We start from the raw sequence: 25864 nt of genomic DNA on the forward strand, positions 1-25864 counted from the left end.
CTCTGTTTACTATTTTGTGCACATATACACTATATCTTGTTGTAGCATCTCTTGGTGATCCTTCTGACTGGCCTGAAAGGCGGTTTCTTGTTTCTGAGTCACTCAAGAGCTCAGCATCCAGTGAAAATTGCACTCTCTCCAATGCAGGTGGTTGTCCTGGTCTCAAGGGTAAGTTGTCATCTTACAGTGTCATTGAAATAAGTCATTCTTTCACTTGTATTCATTAATTTCTAGAGCTTACCATATCAGCTGCTGAGATAGCTAAACTATTTGAGGAATCTGGACGTCCCAAACGAAATCCACTCCACCCTGTTCATGCTGTGGTAAGTGTGGCAAACTTTTGCTGTAATTATGCATGGGTTGTGCATATTTTAAAGCTGTTTTGTTTTTGTGGTGATATATATGGTGTGTTATTTACGAAAACTGGTGAAGACCTTCTTAACGACTTCACTGCGTTGTGGGTCATTGGTGGTTCACGGCTTGTGCTTCTCCTGTGTGGGTGCGATGTTATGAGTAGGCCTCTGCTTGTGGATGCGGTAACTTCACCACACTTAGATCACAGAGGTACGATTCTGGTTGCTAGAAGTTAAAAATGGCCAGAAGAATACTTTTCTGATGTTAGATAACAGGATCCACCGGTAACCAACAGTGCACTCACTGCAAACTTTTTTATGCTGCGTGCGGTGTGAATGACTGGTGATCTATGCCAGCGCCGCCTGTATATTTTTAAGTACCCGGGCGAACGCTTTCCTCCGGCCATCGAGCGCGCGCGTAGGCTACGGTATGCTGGCGCTAAACGGCCACGTCTATTGCTAATCTCCTGAATTCGTGTTTCTATCGGAATTTAAGTGCATTCGCGCTTCTCGCAGATTTTAACTGGTACTTATCCCGAATGCAGTCCATCTGGCCGTGATGGCGGTGGGAATAATGCAATAATGCTGTTAATTTTGATGGTATTCGTGATTTATTCTATATTTCAACCTTGCGCAACCATGTGCTTCGAGTGTCCCGACATGTCGTGTTGTTGCGTACCGCTGTGCCAATTGAAGGAAAAAAAAACAACACTGATGGGCTTTCATTTCATGAAATACCAGCTGCCTCTAATGTACGGGGGAGGTGGCTCTCTGCGATCAGGCGGGACAATTGTCACTGTCGCAAGTTACAGGCTGCTACTGTGGGCGATAAACTGAGACATCACTCCGTTAACAACACCCATTTAATAAACACTCACTAAAAAATATATACAAAAAATGTACAAAACAACTAGTAATAACTCCAAACTAAATTAAAATTAACCCACAAACAAACCCCCATACAGACTAAACTGCCCTAAAAATGCAAACTAAGCCTCACTAAGCTTACATTCCCACCACGCTACACGCTAAATCGTCCTAGTCAACATCAGGCATCTTTAGCCTCATAGTTACCAAGCCAATTCGCAGCTCGTCAATGTCCGGGATCGGTCACGCTGATCATATTGACGTCAATTTTTTGATTGGTTGTTTCTGGTATCTGTCGAGGATCTCGACGTTCTCTACGAAAGTTGTCGCTACTGCTGTTGCCGACCTGGTCGCCCGTCGTCGTCGTCGTCGTCGCCTGATGTCGGTGTTGATGTGGCGGAGGCCTCCTAGGTTAGGCCTAGTGGCCGCAGGCGATACCTATTGCTGTATGCTAACGTGGCCATTCGGGGACTGTCTTCGTCGGTTGGCCTCGGAGGGGGCTTGTGCCAGATACGTCGGTGCTTGCTGTAAGCAGCTACTGCATCCTGAGCAGCCTCCTTCGAAACGTGTCGAGGTCTCAGTCTTCTCAGGACAGCCGCGTCACAGATTGTCGAGTCACTGTTCTGTCGCTCCCGTTGCCACTGCGTTTGGTGGCGATGCGACCTTCTGCCAAGCCCACGTCGACAATCCCAGCTCGTTGCTGCTCGCGCGCCGATCGCCGCTGGGGTTAGCACCTCGGGCCTCGCTGTACGGTGAGCCTGCTCGCACTTTTTACAATCTTCTCTGAACTTCCTCGTCGTCTTTGTCTCCGAAGGGCTCCTTTTTATGACATTTGCCACCTTCTTCAAGAGTTTTTTTCTCAAAAAACTGCTTGCCTCTCTTTCTTGATCTTGTAGATGCCTTCGCTTGCCAAGTGTTCACTTTAAGGTAACTTTCACTTCACAGTGGTCACCAAAAAACACTTTTGCAAGCACTTCATCCAACACTACACTGTTTGGCAAGTTCATTATTCTATCGTCCAAAACACTATTGACTACACTCGAAAATTTAGCTACCACAAGAGTGTAACACTCACTGTTCACAATGTTGTCTAACTCATTGTGTACAAAATTCACCTTCAAATAAAGTCATCTGTCGACCTACTTCAAACACATTCCAGAAGACCATCTGTTTTCCATGAAAGCAATCACAAGTTTTAGACAACACACTTCAATCTGCACTTTTTCACGTTCTACGTGTTTTTTAGTTTCTTCTTATGTCTACTCGCGCCCCATGGTTCTAGACGCTCGACACAGCTAATGCCTCTGTTCCTTTTACTGCGATGCCTCCTTGAATCAGCTGTCGTACGTAGCGTCCTGACTCTCGCTACGTCGGCTCTTTTCCTCACTAGTTTTTCTGCCTGATGATCAAGGCATAGCTTTAGCGCTTTCTGAGTGGTTTTCTTTCGTCTCATGCATCTGCAAATTTTGCACCACTCTACTTGCGTCCTGGTAACCCTGACCGGTTCTCTCTGCGTCTACAGCTGTCTCATTTTCTCTTACATTTATGCGTTTTACAATGCACGTAAAAAGCATCTCATTCTTTCTCGAACCCTCCGGCATTATTATCTTTCATGAATGCGTCGTGCTTTTTCTTTCAATATGCCTGCCCAACCCCGAGCATCTGCTCACTGCCTCTTTGCTACCTAGCTTGGTTGCGTTCACTTCCTCCGTGCACTGTTCTACAGTATCCACGTCTTCTACTCTAACCATTGCCTTACTGCAACTCTGCTCACTGTCTCTTTGCTACCGAGCTTAGTTGCATTTGCTTTCTCCGTGCACTGTTCTACAGTATCCATGTCTTCTACTCCTATCATTGCCTTACTGCAACTCTATGCAACATCTAATCCCTTTCTCTGCAACTCATCGCTCACATGACCTGTCTCGCTGGCATTAAACTCCTGCTCGCTAACCTTACGCTCAACGGAAGCATAACAGGGAACACCGCACACACTAATTTCTGCTGATGACTTCTCTGTGTGCGTTTATTCTTTCGGTCTACCTGTGGCTTGTGCCAATCGCAGTTGCCGCTCTAGCGCCTGCCTTTCTCTCGCATATATTTCTTGCACTTCTGCGCGTTTTGCCTCAAGTTTGGCCTGGTGCTCCTTCCTCATTAACTCCCGCTTTTCCTGAGTGCGTTTTGTTCAATTAACTTTAAACTCTCTATATTACTTAGCTTTTGCTCTTGAACAACCGTTAAAACTTTGTACCAATCCATCACCGCAACAACCAATAATCAGTGACTGGGCCAAATTTGATCCTGGCAGGCTCACCAATAGTCACGGAATCCCGGGCTGTCCTGACGCTCCCGTCGCCAGTACGCTAGCTGGCGATGCGACCTTCTCCCAAGCCCAGGTCGACCATCCCAGCTCGTTGCTGCTCGCGCGCCGATGGCCGCTGGGGTCACGCGCCTCGGGCCTCGCTGTACAGTGCGCGTGCTCGCGCCTTTTCCTATCTTCTCTGAACTTCCATGTCGTCTTTGTCTTCGAGGGGCTCCTACTCATGACAGTTGCCTAATACAACTTCGAACTATACAAAAGTATGTAGCTCCCATTTCCAGCATGAGGACTTCAGAGATAGAAATAAAAACGGCAGCTCTAAGTAGGCGAAACTGCAAGATTCGCATGCGCTTGAATGGCACGTGGGGTTTGCTTCCACAATAATTTTATTTTTCACCGTTCAAATGGTGCAATCAATGTAAACCATGACTTGCCGTGCATTGCTCTTGAAAACAAAAGCTCACAGGGTACCCTATGCATTTACCTAAAATGAATTGAAGGCAAAAGAAATGTTCTACTTATTTTTTCTTTAGTCAGTGTATTGTTACTCCCCGCCCCCTCCGAAAGGTTTTTTTTTTTTTACCTTACGTGGTGTTGCATTGACTCTGTTATCGACCCACTGATGATGATGGCAGTGCAAAATGATCATGCTAAGTGATGATGTCATCATGTGTCGTCATATAAGGTAACTTCAAGATGTAATTGAGACACTTTAATGAAGACAAATTTTTGCGAACTGTGAAGTCATACGTTGACGACAGCGCATCGTGATGATTTTTCGCATCACTCGTGTGAACGTTGCCGACACACACGATATATTTCCACATTTGATGAGGCATGTAAGGCTTTCCCCTTATCTTTATTTTGGGATTGATATCTCTGTGCATGTTCGCAAAGCCTCACGTTATTAAGTGACAGCACTGATGGCAGGCTGCATTTTTGCCCGCGTCTAACATTTGCTCAAGGTCAACAGCGTGACGAACTCAACAGCATTTGTTCACATATATCGGGCAGTGTTACAAGAAGTGCGCAGAAGAACTACCTGTTTTTGTTTGTTTTTCATGTCATCATGATAAAGCTGCTTTAGTCTATGAAACGATACAATCGCTTGGTGAAGTACCTGGTTTTCTGACGCACCACTTTTTGCTTCTGTGTGGCAACAAATGTACATGACAAAAGATTTGCGCAGGGAACTTGAGATCATGTACCTACATGGAAGCAGTGTTACATTTTATTTCGTGCTATTTAAGGCATGCACTCCACGCTTGCATGTAGTCTACTAGGCCAATAGATGTCACCGTACACCTGTGCTCTTAAACACCCAAGCTTTCGGTATTAGCTACTGGGAAACAGGTCTTTCAAAAATTGACTCATAAACACTTAAAAACACACTATCAGACTAGCGAGCATAATGATGAAAGAACAATTTTACGAGCATCACTTGACCATGCTTTCATATCGGCGGAGTAGACGACGCGCGAGCGCGTGCCTCGACAGCAATAGCCATGAACAGAACATGCCTTCAAAAAGGACTTGTTGTGAAGTGCGATGAGTGCTTCACTGTTTCTGCTTACAAAAATTTTGTTTATACTTCAATCAGTGCAAATACAACTGAAAACTCGACCATAAAAGAGCTGCGAATGCAGATCCCACCTGCGTTTCAGCGAGCGGCAACGCGGCAGCGACTCTATTCCGGTAGCAGCACATTATGGCTGAACGCCGCACTAAAGCGGACGGCTGCTTCCCATTGTACTTCGCTCCTTCGCCCCGGCACTGAAAAAAATAGAGGAGGCGCTGCCCATGCTTGAGCACTCTGTGTCATGTGCTCCGGTCTAAGGCTTGAAAGTGCATCCAAAAAATAAATTTTGCTGCATAGGATTTGGGATGACACATATTTTCTTTTATTTTGAAAAAGGGATGTGGCGGCTTATTTCTATACTGTGTTGCTTGCCACTGTTTTGTCGCAGTTTTAAATACACTTCATTCAAATACGTGCGTGCATTCTTCTTGCTGCTCCTCAAGATTTTTAGCGCAACTAACTGATCATTTTGCCTTTTACAGGTGCAGAAGCACAACACAGAGGAAACGTGTGTGCGTTTCCTGGTTCTGGTCACTTTGCGTTTCAGTTTATGTGAAAAAGGCAAAAAAATAGCTTTGTATCTTTCAAACAAACATGCCAAATGCCAGCCTTGAAGGTAATAATGCCATCTCTATAGAGTGAATGAAACCTGCACAGACGTGTGACCCACTGTTGGGTCACAGCACACCTGGAAACTACAGATGGATACCCAATATAGTTCCAATATAGATGGATACCCGTGATCTGAATAATCCCTCTATAAATGAGATATCGAATGAACTTCACTATTTCGTCTAGCGTCACCTATTTCCATGAGCCATGTCACTCTGCATAGGTTGGGGTTACTATATATGCATCCAAGCATATTTCTTTGAATTTTCGTGCAAATCGTATTAAGAAAGGACAATGTCATGTGCAGTTCTAAAACGTCTCGCACTGCTCCGTAGTCAGGGCCAAGATGTGCTCCGAGGGCCTTTTTTCTTCAGCAGAAGCTCTGCAGTCAGGACCAACACACTGTGCCCCAGTGAAGTGTGGACCACGCACATAACCAAAGTAGCTATAAGATTGTGCACAAAGGTCAGAAGCTATACGCACTTGCAGGGGAGGCGACAACTTGAGGATGTAAACAAAAACCCGTGAACGGCTGTGGCTGTCTCAGGCTAACGGTAAACATCGTCTCCATAAAATTTGAAGCTGAGGTGCTGTCATCATCGAACTCGAAGCTCGTCCTCAGTCAATTCTGGTGGGGTTGCAAACCAGTTTCAAGTAGTGCATGTCTTTTGCAGTGCGCACCCATGCGCGCGTGACGACTACGCCATAGGAGCGACTAGTGACACTATATGCAACCTTGTGTCAGATGTAACGATACAAGCAAAACCAAAGCTGCTGGAAACTGGCTGAGAAGGCCATCTCGACACTTTAAACATGCGGCAGACCATCGGAAGTATTTTTTGTAGAATAAATTTTCCCTGACTTAAAGCAACAGCTGTCTATTGAATAGCTGGCATAAATTTTAGGCATTTACTATTGTTAAACAATATCAAATTGCAAAGCTGACACTTCAAATCGATTTTTGGCGTGTAAGGGTTCCTTTCATTATTGAACTTCGATGTTACTGCTGTATAATCACGAGGGGCATGCACTTTTGTCAAGTTCGCCAGCCTAGTACAGTTTTTCAACAATACACGCACATTGGTTCATGCAAAGATCTGTCTGAAATCACTATGTTGCCCAAACAGGCAAGTTCAAATTGATTCTGAAAGTTGAGTGGCTGGACTAACTACTAGAAAATGCTGGGTGCACGGGAAACAAATTTTACATGCTGATTTCCAATCCGAAGCGTCGATCACAGGTGATTGATTTGAATAGGCATGGTAACGAAAGAGTTGATTATTTTCGCGCTTCAGTGCTTGAAACATCATATTGTTAAAAAGTAGAGGCAGTGTATACCTGCTGCGAATTCGGGGATGCATTTGTTATAACTGCTGCTCAGGATTCATTTTTTGGTGAAATATTCCACACGATGTCACCAAATACATGTAGTGAATTGCAATATGTGCCTACATTACACTGTGTGTGTGGACTCTTTGATCACACTATTCAGTGTCACCACAAATGCTTGCAGCATTGCTAGATTTATGTAGGCATGTAGCTTTGAATATATTGCCACATATATTAGGTGATGCTTAGGTGATGACAGCATGTGGCTTTATGCAGGAAATAAACCATCATTCAGTGCTAGTTGTCTTTGTCTCCGACACGAGAGACTCGGAAATCGCCACGTTTCAGATCATCTTTTTGTTTGTGAGGTTTAAATGATAAGCAACATATCTCGTGGGCCATCCTTTACCGTTGTGTCTTTGTCCTGTTCTCATTTGTAAAAACAAAGTGAAACAAAAAACCATAAACTTAAGTCCTTTTAGGTGGAATTGACATTTGTGAAAAAAGAGGAAGAAATAGAGACTGCGATTAGATCTGCTGATTTTGTCCACCATCTGCTAGCCATTGTGAACCCAGGAATTCCAATCAGAACCATTGCAAAAGAGCTCCAGATTGCAGAGTCAACAGTCTGACTTTCTGTGAATGAGTACTTGACATATCATTCCGAAGTCACAAAGAAAGGCCAATTCATGTATGGTAAAACTTGGCAAAATGGTCTGCTTTGGTCCAAGCAGTTGCTGAGCAAACTGAAGCACCCTGAGTATAACGTAATGCTCTATAATTTTATTGAAAAGAACTTTGAAAGCTAGCAGAAACTGCATGTGACTTTACTCAAGCCCTGATTTGGTGCGAACAGTAATGCACGGAAAATTTCAATTGTCGGCGGTGGTGTTAGCTGTGATCACCAATGAGGGCGATTCCATGCCACATACGATTCTTTGAACAAGACTTCCTTGTTGATTTGGCTATGCACGTGGAGGTGCTTTATGGCATTGTGTAGCCTTAGAAACTAGATGTGTCAAAAGAACTCACGGAGGTGATCTAGTGGTTAAGGTATTGAACTACTGACACGAAGTTTGCGAGACTGAATTCCAGTTGCAGTGTCTGCATTTCGATGGAGACGAAATACTATAGGCCGGCATACTTAAATATAGGTGCACATTAAAGAATACCAGTTCGCCAAAATTTCAAGAGCCCTCTACTACAGTGGCCTTCATAACAGTATCATCATTTAGTGACATAAAAACCGAAAATTATTATTGTTAGTGTGTCCTTTTGTACCTCAACAATATTTCACTCTCATCCACATATCACCCTTGTTGCCCATGAATGGCTGGCCGAAAACTTCCACAACCACATTACCTTGAAACTGTAGCTAACTTGTTTTTTAGATTTAATGCCGTTCGATTAGGATGTCATTGAGAGGTAGTCCAACAAGCAGCCACGTAACATGAAACACATTGGAGCCTCTTCTTGATGATTCTATCGCCAACATCTCTGTGAAGCACTTGATTATAGTGTGTTCTTGTTTGGAAAGCTGTATTGAATTTCTTTTTCTGCTGAGGGCTGCTTTGCTGGGTAATTTTAGAAACAGAACACTACTAGTTCCTGGAAACTGACAAACATGTTTATTTTTATCTGAGATATGCTTGCAGTACATCAAATCAGTACCACATTCTGAAGTACTGTTACGAAGACGTGACGCCAACACGGTCCCGAAGGCACCACTGCTCCGAACTCCGCCGACACTGTCACCAACCGTTTGGTAGCGTAGGTTTCTCGGCTCGCGACTGCTTCTGTGCAGAGCTGCTAGACGAGCGTCCGAGACGACGGTGAGTTAAAGGAAGGTTTATGTATAGCACAGAAATAGAGGCGTTACGAATTCGGCACTGGGGCTGACAGTTTAGGGACTCGAAGAGCCGAAATGCCTTCTCTCGCACGCTGTTACGAGGTGCACCGCCGACGAGGTTACGATGGGTGCCACGAAACTCGCCGCTGCCAAGGACACCGAGCGCGCCTACTGCGAAGGGGCTCGAACCGTTGAGAGGCTTCTCTGACCCTTAGGTCAGCAGCTGGCGACGCCCTGCAGGGCTTTTTTTTTATAGGCACCGGGTGGATCTTTTGATAAACCAAATGTCCAACCAGAAGAGCCGCTGGCCGTGCTGTCAGAATCCTCTAATAGGGCCCGCCGCTGCGCATGGTTGCACCAAGGACGAAGGATGTTGCCACACATTGCGTAAGACTCGCCAGAATGGAAGGCGGCGATTGCTTCAACGGGCTGAGGGAGCTCGCAGTGCGTTGCATGACAGACCGCCGCCGCCGCTTGATGACGTCGTTGAGTTGATCGCGTCAGGCGGGCTCGATTGCTGGCCTTGACACAGATTGCCTTTTTCAGAGGCATTGACGTTCGACGTGGACTTGCAGGCGTAACAGCACCCCCGCCGCCAGAAAATGCGCGGGAAAGACGAGCTGCTTCCACGTGGCTCGGATGTTGGGCGCGCTCTTCCGCCAGGTCCCTCCAGGTTCGCCTCCAGGGTCATGGGGAGCAGCTCCAAACTCCATTCCGTGAACACATCCCATTCTTGAGGACGGATCTCAGCTCTACTGGCTTGTCGCCACAACTTGCCGGCCAGCTTCGCTCGTCTCTTTTGACGATATTTGGTCTCGGCACTGGTCGATGGTTCTGCAACTTGTCAAGAACGGTTCAACAACAGACAACACACGACACAAGCAAGTGCCCTCGGTCACCCGACAGAACACCAGACAAAGTATAGTACACCATATACCTAGCTACGTGTCTATCGGAATTTCGTTTCCTCTATATCAAGAGGCACATATGGGACACAAGACTCTTAAAATGAGAACTCAAGTTTTTACACCTACAACAACGTATCGAAATAAAATACAACATAAGGTTGACCCATTGAGATCACTCTGGACGAAAGCGCTCAACTAAGGCCGTGATGAAGACAAAGTTTTGCCCCGACTGGCCAGCGAAAGACCGAAAGGTGGAGAAGGTACTAACTAAAACGCACGGCTCAATGCGTCTGCATTAGCATTTAGCTTTCCTTTTTTGTAGCGAACGTCAAATTTGTGCTGTTGTAGTATCATGCTCCACCTCAGTAACCAGCCACATTTAGGCGACATGTTATTTAACCAGGTTAGAGGACAGTGGCCCGTTTCGACTACAAAACTCGAACCGAAGACATAACAGGCTAGCTGTTGCACAGGGGAACAACGATGCGGCTTGCTACGAATTGGCTCCTCACAAGTTAGCTCGATATCGTGTTCAATCAGGTGTTTTCGGACCATCCAGAAAACACGACGGTCCAAAAACATGTCTTCAAACTCGGAAACAATCCTTCTCAAGTCCTCCTTCTGGACTTCACTTCACCTAGGCTCTAGGTTCAACTGCTCCAAGATTACCTCCGATCCCCTTTCGATTACATCACTAGAACTCAAAATTTCTGCTCCCTCTTCCTCTGAAGCATCCAACAGCAGAGTTGCGAGCTCTTGACTTTGAACGTATGGTTTCATTAAGTTACTCTGGTAAGTTTTGTTCAGCCGCCTTTCTAATTTCACTTCATAATTGGTATCAGAAAGCTTCGAAATTACTTTGGCGGGCCCTTCCCAATGAACCTCAAGCTTGTTCTTTTTGGACGGTCGCAGCAGCGTTACCTGACTACCTGCTTCAAAAGCGCGCTTCTTCGCTGATTTGTCATAGTACTCCTTCGACAACACTTGTGCAGCTTTCATGTGGCCTACCACAAGATCTTTCGTTTTTCCAAGCCTCAGAAGGAGGTCTAAGAAGGTCTAGAATGTACGCAACTACATTAGGGTCCTCATCGAATCCCTCCCAGGACTCGCGTAGCAATGGTGTTCTCAAACTCCTGCCATACACAAGCTCTGCAGGGCTAAAGGCAGTGCTCTCATGAGGAGCTGATGTCAAAGCAAACATAGCGGGAGGAATACACTCTTCCCAGGCGCATTTGTGCTCGTAGCAAAGAGCTCTCAGTATCCGTTTAAGAACGGAATGCATACGCTCTACCAGATTAGATTGCGAGTGATGGATCGAGGTGTGCACTACTTTTATTCCACATTTATTCAAAAAGGTAGAGGTAAGGCAGCTGGTGAAGACACTACCATTGTCGCATTGGATTTCAGAAGGAAATTCGACGCATGCAAATATAGATCGCAGTGTGTCCATGACATGAGGGGAATTGAGCTCCTTAAGTGGTATCGCTTCCAGAAATTTTGTGGCTACACAGAGGGCCGTCAGGATGTACCAACAACCTTGCCTTGACTCTGGCAATGGTCCGACGATATCAATTACTAGGCACTGAAAAGGTTCTGTGATAATTGGCACTAGCTTCATGGGTGTCTTCCACTTGTTCGTGGATTTCCCCGCTGTCTGACAAGTGTCGCATGAGCGTACAAAGTCTTCGATATCTATCCAGCATTTCGGCCAATAAAACTCAAGGGAAACTCTAGCCTTGGTCTTTTTTATGCCGAGATGCCCTGCCCACGCGTTTTTATGCGCCAGTTCCAATAGTTGGCAACGATACTTTTGTGCCACCAAGAGCTGCTCATACTTGTGACCTTGCACATTTGTGTAGCTCCGATACAGGAGCCCTGCTTTCTCAAAAAAGGAAACATTCTTTTTCTTTTTTTCCAAGTTTATGCTTTCCATTAGCGCTTTAATCGAGAGGTCTTCACGCTGCTCTCGATTGAGCGTTTCTCGATCAACCCTCGACAGCTCACTCCAACTTTCCGCAATAGGTGAAAGCGTTGCACCCCTCTCGCTCTGACTGAATGGTGTCATGTCGTCTCCTCCGCCGACACAGACCGCGCCAGTCGCTTCGGCTACGGGCCGCTCGAGTGACTGCTCGAATGACTCGCATGGAGGATTTCCTGTCTGAGGTTCCATCGACCTCCGCCAAGGTCACACAGACCAGCAGCTTTTCCACTTGGTGCTTCGCCAGATTGAACAAGATCAAGTTCCTGCGAAAGCTTCCACGCTTGCGATCACGTGAGGGCCATGTACGCCAAGTTAGAGAAAAACGATTTACCCTGCCCTTCGAGAAGCTGCTCTGAGTTATTAGAAAATAGATAAGAAAAACGATCGGGAAGCGTGGCAGACACAGCCGCTTCGTTGCGAAGCTTACCGAACGGGCCTTCAATGACAACCATAGCGATTTGTAAGCAAGCACTCTGCTCCTTGGCGACTTGCCTGATCCACGTGCATTCTCCTGTAAAGTCATCTGGAGACACCATCAAAGGATGGACAACGTCCATAGTTGCCGCTGAGTCTCGAAGGGCTCGACACGTTTTCCCATTCACACTAATTTCTTGGAGATACTGCTCCAACAACCGCATGTTGTTTTCCGATTTTCGGATTGTTGCGAAAGCAAACTTTTGCTTAGAGTTTATCGCAATGTGCCCTTCCTTTTTGCAGTTGTAGCAGTTTAGCGGCTTCCATGATTCAAACGCCCATGTGGTATCAGTGCGTTGTTTAGGAACCATACTCGATTTCTTCGCTTCCGTTTGCCCTTCCCCTACAGTGTCCTTTGTAAGAGACGGGTCCTTCTTGAAATTACGGTGCAGAGCGGGTTTTTGTTGATCAGGTTTCTTTAAAAAGCCCTCTTTCCTTTCATCTTTTTCAACGCACACTGCCCTGCTATGCAACTTTTGGCAAGTATAATACTCCTCAGCTAACTCTGCCACCTTGTTTAGCTGTACCACCAAGTTTGTCCTGCAGCCAAAGCTTGACATCTTCCTCGATCCAGCGGTAGAATCGCTCCAACGCAATGCATTCCACCACTTTATCGCAATCGTCATAAACACCTTTGCCCTTGAGCCATTCAATTAAATCAGCTTTAAGACGAAACGCAAAGCCAACGTGTGACTCATTCTCCTTCTTAGCATACTGGAACTCATTCCCCTTCTTAACTACCGGACGCCGGCTGATCCCGCAGCTGCCAACCACTGTTACGAAGACGGGACGCCAACACAGTCCCGAAGGCGCCACTGCTTCGAACTCCGCCGACACTGTCACCAGCCATTTGGTAGCGTAGGTTACTAAGTTCGCGACTGCTTCTGCGCAGAGCTGGTAGACGAGCGGACGAGACGACAGTAAGTTAAGGGAAGGTTTATGTACAGCATAGAAATAGAGGCGTTACAGATTCGGCGCACCGCCGACGAGGTTACGATGGGCGCCACGAAACTCATGGCTGCCAAGGACACCGGGCGTGCCGAATGCGAAGGGGCTCAAACCGACGAGAGTCTTTTCTGACACTTAGGTCAGCTTCAGGTGACGCGTTGCAGGGCTTTTTTTTTTATTGGCACCGGTTGGATTGGAAGTTTCTGATTGGTTGGATTGGAAGTTTCAGTTCTGGTCGGAAGTTTGTACAACCAGACGCGCCGCTGGCCGTGATGTCCGAATCCTTCAATGGGGCCCGCCGCTGCGCGTGGTTGCGCCAAGGACGAGGGATGTTGCCACGCATTGCGTAAGACTCGCCAGACTGGAAGGCGCCAATCGCTTCAACGGGCTCGCAGGCTGAGGGAGCTTGCGGTGCGTTGCGTGACAGACCGGCGCCGCCGCTTGCTGACGTCGTTGAGCTGATCGCGTCAGGCGGGCTCGATTGCTGGCCTTGACACAGATTGCCTTTTTCAGAGGCATTGACGTTTGGTGTGGACTTGCAGGCGTAACAGTCCTTTGCACACCTGGTAATCAGCTAAATGCATGATTAATTTCAATTATAATGCATCATTTTTGCCTTGTAGTTAAGGTTGTATCTTCAAATAAATATTCTCAAGGACTAGATGTGTGGTAACTGTGACAGGAAACAAAAATTTTCAGGCAGTCTTCAGGAAACACTCTATATATGCAGGGCACTATCTTATTAGAGCAACGCCATAGACTTTTGTACTCATGGACAACTTTGTAGCAGTGCAGAAAAAGGCTTCAGCATGTGTTTTGAATGGCTGAATGGAATAATTCAAGTGTTTTATATCTTGATGAACTCACATAAACACTCCTATTGCATTGTCCAATATTTGTGGTCTGGTAAGGCGATATGAAATCAAATCTCTGCACCAATTATCTGCTATTAATATATCACTTCATGGAATTGATGGAAAAATTCCTTAATCTGTATGTGCGATTCATTTCTCTTTATTTATGTTACAGTGAAGGTTAACCTATTAGTAGAGCTGGGTGAATACGAACATTTTGGGTGCGAAGCAAATTCGAATTTGAAGTGCAATTTCGAATCAGATAGAATATATTTTAATATTTCTCGAACATTTCTAGACACTTTTTATTACGTCTAAGCGAAATCGCCCAAAAAAAAAAAGTTCGAGAGGATTTTTAAGCATGGCCTTACGAGATAGCAACATGAAAGCGTTAGGTTTTGTTAGACTGATGATGTGCAGGTGGGGTGGTGTTTCATAGTTGTCTTATCAAGGATGAGGCAATGCAGAAGCTGAATGGTATTTAGATACATGATTTGGTGCGGTCAAAAGTGTTGCCAACAACACTATACATATGAAAGACAGAGATACTATTGCCTCAGCCTCTTTTCCTCTCTCAACTTATGTGGAAGCCCAACTGAGGGTGTTCACCCTTTTGAGTCCGAAGTTTCAAATCTGCCTCATAGAGGCCAATCTATAAGAACATCTGAAATTTTGGATGCTAAAAATTTTTAGACTTCCTGCCCAAACTTTAGGTCCAAAACAACATTGAGCCCCCACCTCTGCCAAATCACTCATCTTCATGTTGGAGCCAGCATTTTCGCGAGCCAATACATTTGCGATCGTAGAGTACCTTGAAAGGCAGCTTTGCCGCAGTATTGAAGTATGCTGAGGTGAAGCGTATTGAAAATTTGAAGGGGTCACTTTTAGTTAGACGTTCACTGTATATGTCTTTAGGAAATTCGAATAGTTCCAGTAGTAAAATTTTAGTGCGAATAGAAAATTTTTTGAAATTTTAAGTATTTGCACACCTTTAGTAATTAGTAGTTTAGTTTTCAAGATTTTACACTTTAAACAAGTAATGGGGCATGTTGTGTTAGTTATTTGAAAATGAAAATTAGTCTTCAAGCTGCATAAGAAGCTTCATGTCTGAATAACTGGACCATATTCAATGGTGTTTTCATATGTTCCCTCTGTTTTGAGTGTATTGTCACGGTGACTCAATAAGCAATGAATTTTTACTAATAATTAGAAAAAACTGCAGCAAGAATTGTATTTTTAGGGGCAAAGCACCAGGCCATCAGTCTCATGGGATCAGCTGGAAAGCACTCAATGGCCTGATATCCTTCAGTGCAAGTACCATGATGTTTAGTAAGTATGTAATTATTAGCTGTTCAACCGTGCAATGACTGCTGTTGTGCTGGGTAGTAAGCACCTAAATGCCTTGACCATTTCATTTTTTGCAAGATTTTCTCTCTTGAAATGTTTATATGCTTATTTATTATTTTTAAAATTTTTATGTAGGATATTGTGCTTCTAAAAGCATGTTTTGATTGATAGAAAATGCTTAAAAATATAACTCAAATTAGTATAGTAAAGTTTATTGTCTCAGGGCCTATTAGTGACTCACAATTTGTGAAATAATGTCATCATTGAGATACTGGCAAATACAACACATGAAATTATCTAGTTAGAGTTTGGTATCTCAATAATTAGTGCTTAAAAAAATGTTAAGATTTAGTGTCGCTGTACCAGCAACATAGCCTTCCACGCGCAATTGTTAGAAACTGCTTTAACTATAGTCAGCTGAAACTTAACTTTAGAAGTCTGCACCTTTTCCTTCCCAAAGGTGGATGCATTCAAACTGCACCAATGAGCGTGCATCCCAGACCACCCCAATCAGCTAGGCGGCCAGTGAACCCGCTTTCAAAGAACATTGCTGAGTGCATGAGCAGAGCTATCTTTTTAGCTGTGGAGGCAATCGACTGCCGTGCTTTAGTCCTCTGGGTGGGGCCTTTTAGGGTCCTCTTAATTTGTACCTACCCGCCTATAGATACAGCTAAGAATGCCGAGGAAGCAATGGAGCCGAAGAACTCTCAATAAAAAATTCTACTTGCCCATTGTGGCAGTCACACACCCACAGATTGTTAATTTCAGGCAAACTGGCTTTGTTCCATTTTATGAGCTTCAAATATGGCTCTTGAGTACTGCAGCATTCATAGACAATATGCCTGCTTTTTGCATAATCTGTTTTCTGAAGCTAGAAAGCTGTTGCATGAAGCTAGAAAGATGATCTGGGGTGCTATTTTGCCTGATATTAATAATAACAGGGGTAGACTGTTGCTTTCAACCATTGACAAAGTGTGATTAGTGTGAAAAAGTCTTCTTGCCTTTAAAAAGGCATCGCTACAGAAAATAGCAGCCCTGGGGCAGGAGGCACTTAAGCCCAGCTAGCCATCAAAAGTGGTGGGTGTAGTAACCAGCTCCTCTGTTCTCCAACGTTCAGGTTCCATTCTCCTTGTGCAGAACAGGCAGGATATTTGTGCTTGCTGTGTCGTTGCTGCACAAAGAAATGTCATGACTGTTGCCTGTTCTCTGTGAATGTGCTCAAAGTCTAGTTTGTCTTTTGTGAACATACATCTATTCTGTGTGTTCATGTATTCTGATCATGGTAAATATCTGAGCCTCCTACTTGAAAAACACTCCCAAAGTCTCCATATAGTTGTGAAAAAACTCTACCTTGTGTCACTACATGTTAGCCACAAAACGTTGTACACAAGTATATTAGTAGCGCATGTAGTTGATGCAATAACAGTATTCATTTTATATCAGCATTAAAGTGTTCAGACAGACTACTCAATCGAAGCGTTCATTTTACTCATTTTCTCAAAAAATATTGAGGACCTAAATAGGTAACTCAGTGCCATTTCATTTTGGGGAGGTTGGTGATCAGTGGAACTGGTGGGTGCAAGATTCTTTTTGGGAATTGTTTAAGGTATGCATAGTCACAGAGTTGCAGTGGAAGTTGCGGTATTCCCCAGAACACTGTTTTCGATCAATATCGGCATCTTCTTAACTTAAACAGTGCATGGAAAAATGCATCTCTGGCATGGAATATTCCCAAAAAAGCAATTCGCCTGATGTTATGTTGTCCTGCAGAGGGCATTTATTCCAACACCACAAGCTTTCATAGGAGGTGTTTTCTATTTACATTTGTTTTGCATGACATGTAGAACACATCCATATAGTTTGAATATAATCACTTTATGTGTGTTTGTCCTAGTGTTGAGACACAAGCTTTGGGAGCATGTGGTTTTCCGGCTCCAAACCCTGCCAAGAAAACTGATTTTATTATTTTATTTGCAGCATGTTTTTTTTCTAATGCATTAGTTTCTACATACAGGGAGTAAGCGTTTCTGCTTTATTTCTTCAAACTACACCTGCTCTCAAGGTGGTTGGAAATTTTCAGTCTCCACATGCAGTGTTCCACTGGAAATTGTGGATAATTACAACCTAATAATAAATGTATGCTCCATCTACAGCCATAACAGTCTCACGGAGAGAGAACTTCGAAAGGAGAGAGAACTTCGAAAGACGTTTCACCTACCATATTTGCTTATCTCAGTGACGTCAAGCACTTTACGCGTGTTTTGGATAGTTGAGTGTTGTCATGCTGACGCATGTTTGTGTTGGTGGTTTCAAGCCAAGAACTGGCAAATTTCATCCGAAATTCTGGTATCACCGCTCAGTCGAAAGTCATATTATAGAAAGGAACTTTTAGTCTTAGATATGCGTGGTATTTAGTACATTAGCACAGAAAAAGTCCTTACGGTTAGAAAGAAAACTAGCTTGCACGACTCTTTTATATATTGACACGAGTCTCTTATGTAGTACTGACAAGTTCATCGTAGTTTGTGGGAAGAGCCTATACTGTAGTTTAGAATGTAACAGCTCCTCTGTAAAACAGTGTTCTCGCTCAAGTTTCATGACTTCTGACTTTCATCTGCAACAATCATCATTCCGACCGACTTTGTCTATTATGTATTGGTTCTGCATGTTAGTAGTGGCACAGTCTTTCATTGGTTGAAACAATAGTTATGGTTGAAAAAATAGTTAAGGGTGAAACAATAGTAAACAATAGGAAAAAGTTGAAACAATAGTTATGCTAAGAACCAGTATGTAATGTTCTTCCTGATGCAAATATTTAATCACAAATATCAGAACCAAGGAAAAAATTTCATCGAGTTTTGCATTGTGAAGTGGATCCTGCAAGCCATTTCACCCATTGTTTTATTTTGTACACTAAACTTGGCACTATATAATTTTATTAAAATGAAATGTAGTAGTTACTGTAATGTGACTGCAGCACAATTAAGCCTGCTTATAATGCTATAAAAGTGAAAACGTGATCAGTAAGCCACATTCAGTGGTTTTGTGTGATAAATTTTTTGAGCGAGTTGTTCATTATACACCTTCCGATTTCTCAATCCAGTTACAACACAGACCATGAAGTATTGGAGAACTCCTGCAGTGCAATGAAAGAGCAATACTTAGTTAATGAAACAGCTGCTACTTGCACATCTAATCTGGAAAGTTCAGTGCTTCTCCAATCCAAATCCAAGAAACCTTCAAGCACGGCTTGTGTTCCTGTGAACAAGGACCGCACCACGCTGCAAGGCCACCAACAGAAGCATTCTTTCTCATCAACACGGAATGATCCTGTTGCATCAACACCTCTTCAGAGGAGCCCACAAAAGGAGAGCATGTCACAAAAAACAGTCCCTCTAACCTGGAATAGCCCACAAGCTGCTGCTTCTTCCTTTCCGCGAAAGAGCCCACGTAAAAATACCAAACAGCACGAATGTGATGATCCAAGGTGTGCAGTTTTTTTTCTTACATAATTTCAAAAAATATGAGCACATGGTGTTGAATGAAAACAATGACAAAGCACCTTTATAACATCATGATCCACGAAACTGCATGTTACGTTTCTTAAAAAAAAAATGTAGAAAAATCCTTGTTTTCAAAGACATGCCTGCAGGATGTCGTATGTGTGGTTTTGTCTCCTTAAATTCTTGGTTTGCAGCTTATATTCACAGATAGACTACTTTGCTGCAAATTGCCATTAAGAGTCAAGTCCATATACAGTGCCACTCTCGTTAACAGATAAGCCTGAGAGGAAGCAAGTTGACTGTGCATTGAAAGGACTAGTGAAAAATGATAGGTGTAATGTCAAGAGACAGAAAGACAGCACTGTTCATCAGTAAACAGACATGGGTAGCCCATTCCACTCGACATGAAGCAGAATCAATGACTTCTGCAATGAAGTCGCAGAATGGGTCAAGCTGGTGTATATTGCTGCCGTAAGCTGAAGATAATTAGATACTGATCAAGGATGCCTGTGGTGGACATAAGGTGGTGGTGACGGGGCTGATGATAAGAATGATAAGGTCTTAAGGTTAAGCCTTGAGATTTAAGTGAAAAAAAAAAAAGTTTCTTCAAATAAGTTATCAGAACTAGTTATTTTCTGATGGGTGGTGAGAAAAAAAAGTACCTTTAATGCTCCCCCCCCCCCCCTTTTTTTTTTAATATTAGCTCAGTTGAGCAGACTGCTTTCCCTACGGCCTCTTTGGCGTATGATCTCCCCTCTTCACATTTCGTTCTGTGCAAGTGAATTTGCATGTCCAGACAGAGTGGACAAAAATGGGCATGTGTTAGTGGATGATGCTTGTGGCGATATTCCATATAAAGGATTCTATATTAAAGGGGCCCTGAAATACTTTTTTGAGTAACCATGGAATTAATTCACTGGGAAAGCGTATTGACTCACAAATTCAATGCCGCAAAAATTTTAAGAATTGGTCCAGTACAAGCCGAGTTACAAAGATTTGTCACACGCTGCAATCGCATTATCTTCTCTCGTCCTAACGAAAGCGCTGGAAGCTAAGCAGAGAGGAATGGGAGGGGCAAACGAAAAGCGTCACACCCGCCTAGTGACCTTTAGCACTTTTTTTTCTTTGAATACCCGGCTTTTTCAGTGTGATCGCACGCGCACGTGTGAACAAGTGATGGTCTGTCGCGGCCATCTCTGTAACAACTGAGCACGCCATGTTCAAATCAGCCAATGGCTGATAAGATGGGTAATCTATGTGTGATTTTTTAGCGTTTTTCGTCATTTGTCGAGGGAAGAGAAAGAAATTTTCAGCTGACTTTCATAATTTATTGTAAATTCCAGGCCGCGTGCTATGCTATAATGTTTGGCTCGCGTGTTCTCGAAAGCCTCTACAACTGATCGGCAGCGTTTTCTGACCATGCTCAAAAAGTGTTGCAGGGCCCCTTTATGGAAAATGACAGCCTTCCTTGTAAGTGGCAATTTTTGCATCTGCTACTTTCATCGTAAGTGTACAATGTGAAGGGTAAATACAGGTGTAAGCAAGGTGGTTTCAATGACAGCTCAATTGAGGCTGCACTAGTGTCATGGTTAAGTATCCACATATGAAACTGCCCTGCAACACTTTTCCAAGTAACTATCCAGTGGCTTCACTAAAGAAGTTTATTGCCTCACGAATTTACTGCTGGAAAAATGTTAAGAATCGGTCAACTACGAATGGAGTTGCAGAGATCTAGCTTTCTCTCTTCTCTCGTCCCGACGAAAGTGCTGGAAGCTAAGCAAGGAAGGATGGCTCTTTTTCATGCTTGCGTCATGACCTTGAACACCTTATTTTTCTTCTCCTCTCTTTGAACGTTTGGTTTTCGAGCGCACGTGCAGGCACATGGCGGCCTTCTGTGGTGGGTGCAGTAACTGTGCACCCCATGGTGCTCAAATCAGCCAATTGTCGTGGATTCGGGTATTGGCATGGTCATTTGAGTATATCCCATATTTAAAAAAAAGGGGGATAGATTTTTAGCTTTGAGAATTAATGGTCAATTCAAGGCCACGGGCTGTGCTATAATGTTTGGCTCGAGAGCCTCGACTACCAGTGTTGTCTGACCATGCTCAAACAGTGTTAGAGGGCTGCTTTAACCTTCATGCTATTAGTTACAATGTACCAACTTGCTGGATCAGCCTCCTTGCTACTGTTGGTCTATAATCAGTACCACTAGATAATCCCTGAGGCAGATTAGTGCTCTTCTTCATCTCTATGCTGTCACTATTTTGCTTGTGTGGCTTAAGTGGCTGGAGTTTCATATAATGTTTGCATGCAATGAGGAAGTCCTCTTGCGTTCATATAATGTAAGAGTGAAGTGATTATATGCATTCTCATCACAGGAAAGAGAGAGTTGATGCAAATCGTGCAGCATCTGAGAAACTCCGGATGGTGAGTTATTGTGCTGTTTGTAAAGATCGCTACAAACATACAAGGAATTTATATGCACTTTTTTACTTATTATTTCTCAGAAACTGCGTGTCGCTGTGGCGAATGCTCTGGAAAAGAATGGTGTGTCTCAAAGCAGCCCCCTTTACAAGGCTTGCGGCAAGAAGCTTTTTGCTATTTGTAGTACCTTTGCTAAGGTGAGTGTATTTGATAATTCTACAGTACGTTTGGCATTCTGAACTGGTATTCATGCATTAAGTGCTACAAAATGATCCTGTTGCAGTGGCTGGGGAATGGAATAAGATGGACTCTATTTGCTGTGGTCTGTGGGGTTAGACACAACTGTTAACCTTCATTTTATCAGGGGTCTCAAACTCGCCTGAGCCTGTGGGCCGTAGTCACGGAAATTAATCTCCCAAGAAGGGCCAGGACAGGAAAGAAGGTTAGAGCAGCAGGGAAAGGGAGGTTATGGAACAGATAACGAGCTACTCATATATTGGTAATTTCTAGGCTTGTGCAAGTAGTGGAGTAGTGAATTTCACTACTCGCACAAGCCTTCAATCGTTATCGTTTCATTTGTCAAAAGAACCGTATGTGTGTTGCTCCCTTCAGCTGAAGACCCTTAGTGTGAACACAAGTCACATTTGGCCGCATGTATTTTTGGTCTGATGTCCATACTTGTCTTAGCGCGCAGAAAACAAACTTTAACGTGCCCACTGAAACGAATGCCTTTGTCGCCTTGTCAAAAATGCTGTCAAAGACAGAGTGTGGACGTGCTTTGCTGGCCATTCTCGTGGTTGGTTTTTGTTTTGCCATTCTGTGGCTGTCGCTCCACGTCGCCAGTTGACGCACCTTCTTCAGCGCATGCTATTTTTGTGACATTACCTTTTCACTCGTGTGCACCGTACTAACATGATTCCGCCTCCTAAATGTTTTTTGCTCTTTGATGTAGATGCACGGAAGTGATTAGCACAGTGCATGCACTGTATCAGGCATCTGGGTTGTCATTTTTTTTTTGTTGTTGGTCGGTTACTGCTGTTTATTTGCATGAGCTTGTACTACTTGTACCAAAGTCCTTCAACACATTTACTGGTCGTGAAGCTTCACTGTAATTCTATGGGAGAGCTTTGTGTGCTGCGAGCAGAGGTCGCGGGGTGGCGTTGCATCACCGCGGGGGCATTGGGCAGACCGGAGGGAAACTGGCTGCTGATGCTGCTATGGGGTCAATGCATAATATTGTGGCGTGCCATCGCGTAGTTTTTCACCGTATGATTACTATGGTGCCTAGTGTGCTGTGCCTGAAGATCGGGAAGGAAACCGTATACTTGCTGGGCACCTGGTTGTTGACCCGGTTACAAAAAAAAAATGACGAAAAAGTCTCCGAGTTCTCACTGCCTACAGTGATCGGCGAGAAAAGTGTAAGAGCGCAACACTGTGACAAGAAACTGGTGGATTCACATTTGTTTCCCCAAATGTGCACGTGTGTGAAAAGCACTTTGATGAGAGTGACATCGTTCACGTAGACAAGTCGCTAATGGGAGGTGTTGCGAAGTTTCTATGCAACATTCCGAAACTTTTGCCGACGCTGTGCTGAGGATTTTTCACAGCCTCATGGTGTATTTGTATAGTGCAAAAAGATGCAGAGCTTGCCCGCCTGCAAGTGTCGATAAGAACTGTCAGCGAGCTGGATACTGTTGAGGCTGCATTTGACTGTGCATGAGCCCTCTTGACATAGCTGCAATGGATAATGACGCATGTAATGAAGGTGAGCATACCGGCCACCTCCTCCTTGTTTCATGCCAGTTGGTAATACGGGAGCCCGATGGGTGAAATGCTCTCAGTTTTCATTTATACAGGCGCTGAGGTGACCAAAAGTGTTGAGGTGATATACTGAACAGGTGGAGCTACATGCAGCTCCTCACAGCTTGAAAAAATCGAAGCACACATCTGTTGCATGCAACAGTGACTTCAAAGGTACCAATTGAAGTTTGCTTGAGTGACGGGACAAGAGAAGTTGCACCAAAATACTGTACAAAACTTGCACAAGCTGTAAAAGCGTGAAAAGTTAATTTTCGATATCAATGCATCATGACCACGAGAAGATAACTTTTTTGCGTCGCATGTTGGCGCCTCCGGCGCGGGACGCAGTCAGTCAATTTTCACGTTTCAGGAGGCATGTTAGGCGTTAGCCTTTACTGTGCAAACAATAAAAAAGGACAGAAAAAACACACCATGAGTAAGATACACAGCAAAGCAAATGACCGTGAAACTACATTGCATGGCCAACCGAACTTAGAACGTGCTACACACCATGGTGATAAATTAACACAAAACAGAAACACGAAAACGAGGCAAACCTCATATGAAGTATTGCCTGATCCTCATCTCTTGCTAAATTAAAAGCACTGATTTATTCAAAGTGGCCATAGGTTTAATAAGTGGGAGGCAATTTTAAGAGCACAAGAAGATAATATATCTTCATATATAGAAACACTGAATGTATATATAGCCTGGAAGGTTGGATATGCGGTCAAAAGGTGCAGCCACTGCACTTTTGCGACGCGTTTACCACCAGAGTCGTGGAAGAACTCTGGATTGTGCACAAATGTTCACTAAATGCTTAAGGAAAGAAAAAATATAAGCACGCATTTATAATGGTAGCATATCTTACAGTGAAATCGGCATGCTGTCGAATTTCTAGCTTCAAGGCTTCATTCGACGCTAAATTTTACTGTATTAGAGCTTTCCCGAATTTTCTTGAAGCTAACATCACTCTGAAGACTTATTCAACCTTTACGGCTACATTTAATAAACGTTTCAGAGCTCCGGTGCGTGCTGTACAATTGCAGCGCGACGGCCGCTCCGATGCCGCGCCGTGGACGCCCCTAGCAGTTGCTCCTGTTTCTATATCAAACTTTCGCCGAAGCTTCATGACCATTAAAAGTATTGAAGGACTCTGCTTGTACTAACATGTGTGTGAGCATTCGTTATAATTCTTTGTTTTTTTCATTACTTGCTCATTAAATCTCGGCACTCTTACAGGACCTTATTGGCTGTGGTCGTACAAGTGAGCTGCTACAAAACATTGCAGATTCCCATGCAAAGCAGGTGCGTGTGTGCTTAATTTAGTGTTAAATGTCACTTTTTATGAAGTATATAATATTTGAAAATCCTGGGATTTCCATTGAGGCTAAAAAACACATGTGGATCTAGCTCATTGGGGGCAGTTTAGTGTGAGACCAGTAGATGGGGATCTTCAATTCGTGCACTTGCGAACGAATTCACCACAATCTAACCTGAACATATAACTCCCCAATATAAACATGCCAGTTTTTTTTTCTTTTAGATAAAAATGCATTCATTCATTCATATATGCTTGGGCACCTGTCACAGTGTTTGACAGTTTTGGTAACCATTCGTCCAAAGGTGAAAGCTGAAGAGTTAGTGTGGACAGTAATATTGAAGGGCACAGAAAGAGATAAGAAAATTGTTATGAAAACGCGGACAAACATTGGAAGACACTTAAGCTTCACCTTTGAGTTTAATGCGATAGCGATGTCCTGTCCCTAGTGCATACTTCAACCACTGAATGCATACTTTTTATTGTATGATGTTTCTGGTGATGATTAAATTGTGTATTACTTCAATGTAATCAATTAAGTTAAAAGTGGCTTTTTTTTGCAAATGGCTGAATTTTGTGTAATGAGTAGCATACTTTAAACCACGAGTGATTATTCGTGTATAATCTTCTAGAACTTGCTGTGCCCCCAGCACAACTTGGCCTTAAGGGAATAGGCGCAGTAACCTGTGTGCCTCTTGTAGTAGATGGCTGGCTTTATACAAAGAATTCATTATGATAATCACATGTTCTCACACCGGATGGCAATGTACACTGTACCATGCATTATTACTGTGATATTATATTGCCGCATGTTGTTAGGCACCTACCGAAGTTTTGCGCCGCTTCCTGCTCTTATGAATTCTGCCACACCAACTGACAAGCCAAACGCGCCAAGCTAAACGCGCCATGCAACGCTGGCTGCACGTGTCAACACACCACGCGCTGGAAAAAAAGAACGCTGGCGGTTTTTCGAGTAGCAGCTCGAGGCGAGACGCTAAACAAAAAGTTGACGAGGTTTTGACTAGTGAGCTCACAACCTTTGTGTATTTAGTTGACGGGCACAAGTTCGCCATTAATGAATAGCTGTTTTAGCTTCCGGCACTGTATTTGTTCCTTACAAACTGGTGGAGGTACGGGGTATGATTCCAAGCCCATCTCAGGATAGGGAACATAGCCCAGAACCCCGAAGGTTGGAGCCAGCGCTGTTGACTCCCGTACACCAACGCAGGAGTCATCGCCTACGAGGTGAGTAGCCCGAGTTTGATGCCCTCTTCGATTCTTCGAGACCCGTGGAGGACGTAAGTTTCGGAGTCCCTGCAATGGTCACCCAAGCGACTTCATTTCCATCTCATATCGTCATGGACCCGCCCCGCATACCAGAGGTATTTCACGGTGATG

The 25864-nt window shown here is 44.0% G+C and overlaps 1 protein-coding gene across 1 annotated transcript in view; it reads left to right on the forward strand.

Moving 5' to 3' along the window:
* LOC119185831 (uncharacterized) overlaps positions 1 to 25864 on the forward strand; it is a 59505-nt gene that overhangs the window by 25295 nt on the left and 8346 nt on the right. The window contains exons 13-19 of the mRNA XM_075877643.1: positions 46 to 168; positions 235 to 323; positions 15312 to 15400; positions 18522 to 18905; positions 21300 to 21348; positions 21429 to 21542; positions 24388 to 24453. Of these exons, the coding sequence (XP_075733758.1) occupies positions 46 to 168; positions 235 to 323; positions 15312 to 15400; positions 18522 to 18905; positions 21300 to 21348; positions 21429 to 21542; positions 24388 to 24453 (914 nt within the window). The remainder of the gene's footprint in view (positions 1 to 45; positions 169 to 234; positions 324 to 15311; positions 15401 to 18521; positions 18906 to 21299; positions 21349 to 21428; positions 21543 to 24387; positions 24454 to 25864) is intronic.

Source organism: Rhipicephalus microplus, chromosome X, assembly GCF_043290135.1.
Source record: "Rhipicephalus microplus isolate Deutch F79 chromosome X, USDA_Rmic, whole genome shotgun sequence".
NCBI classification, from domain to species: domain Eukaryota; kingdom Metazoa; phylum Arthropoda; class Arachnida; order Ixodida; family Ixodidae; genus Rhipicephalus; species Rhipicephalus microplus.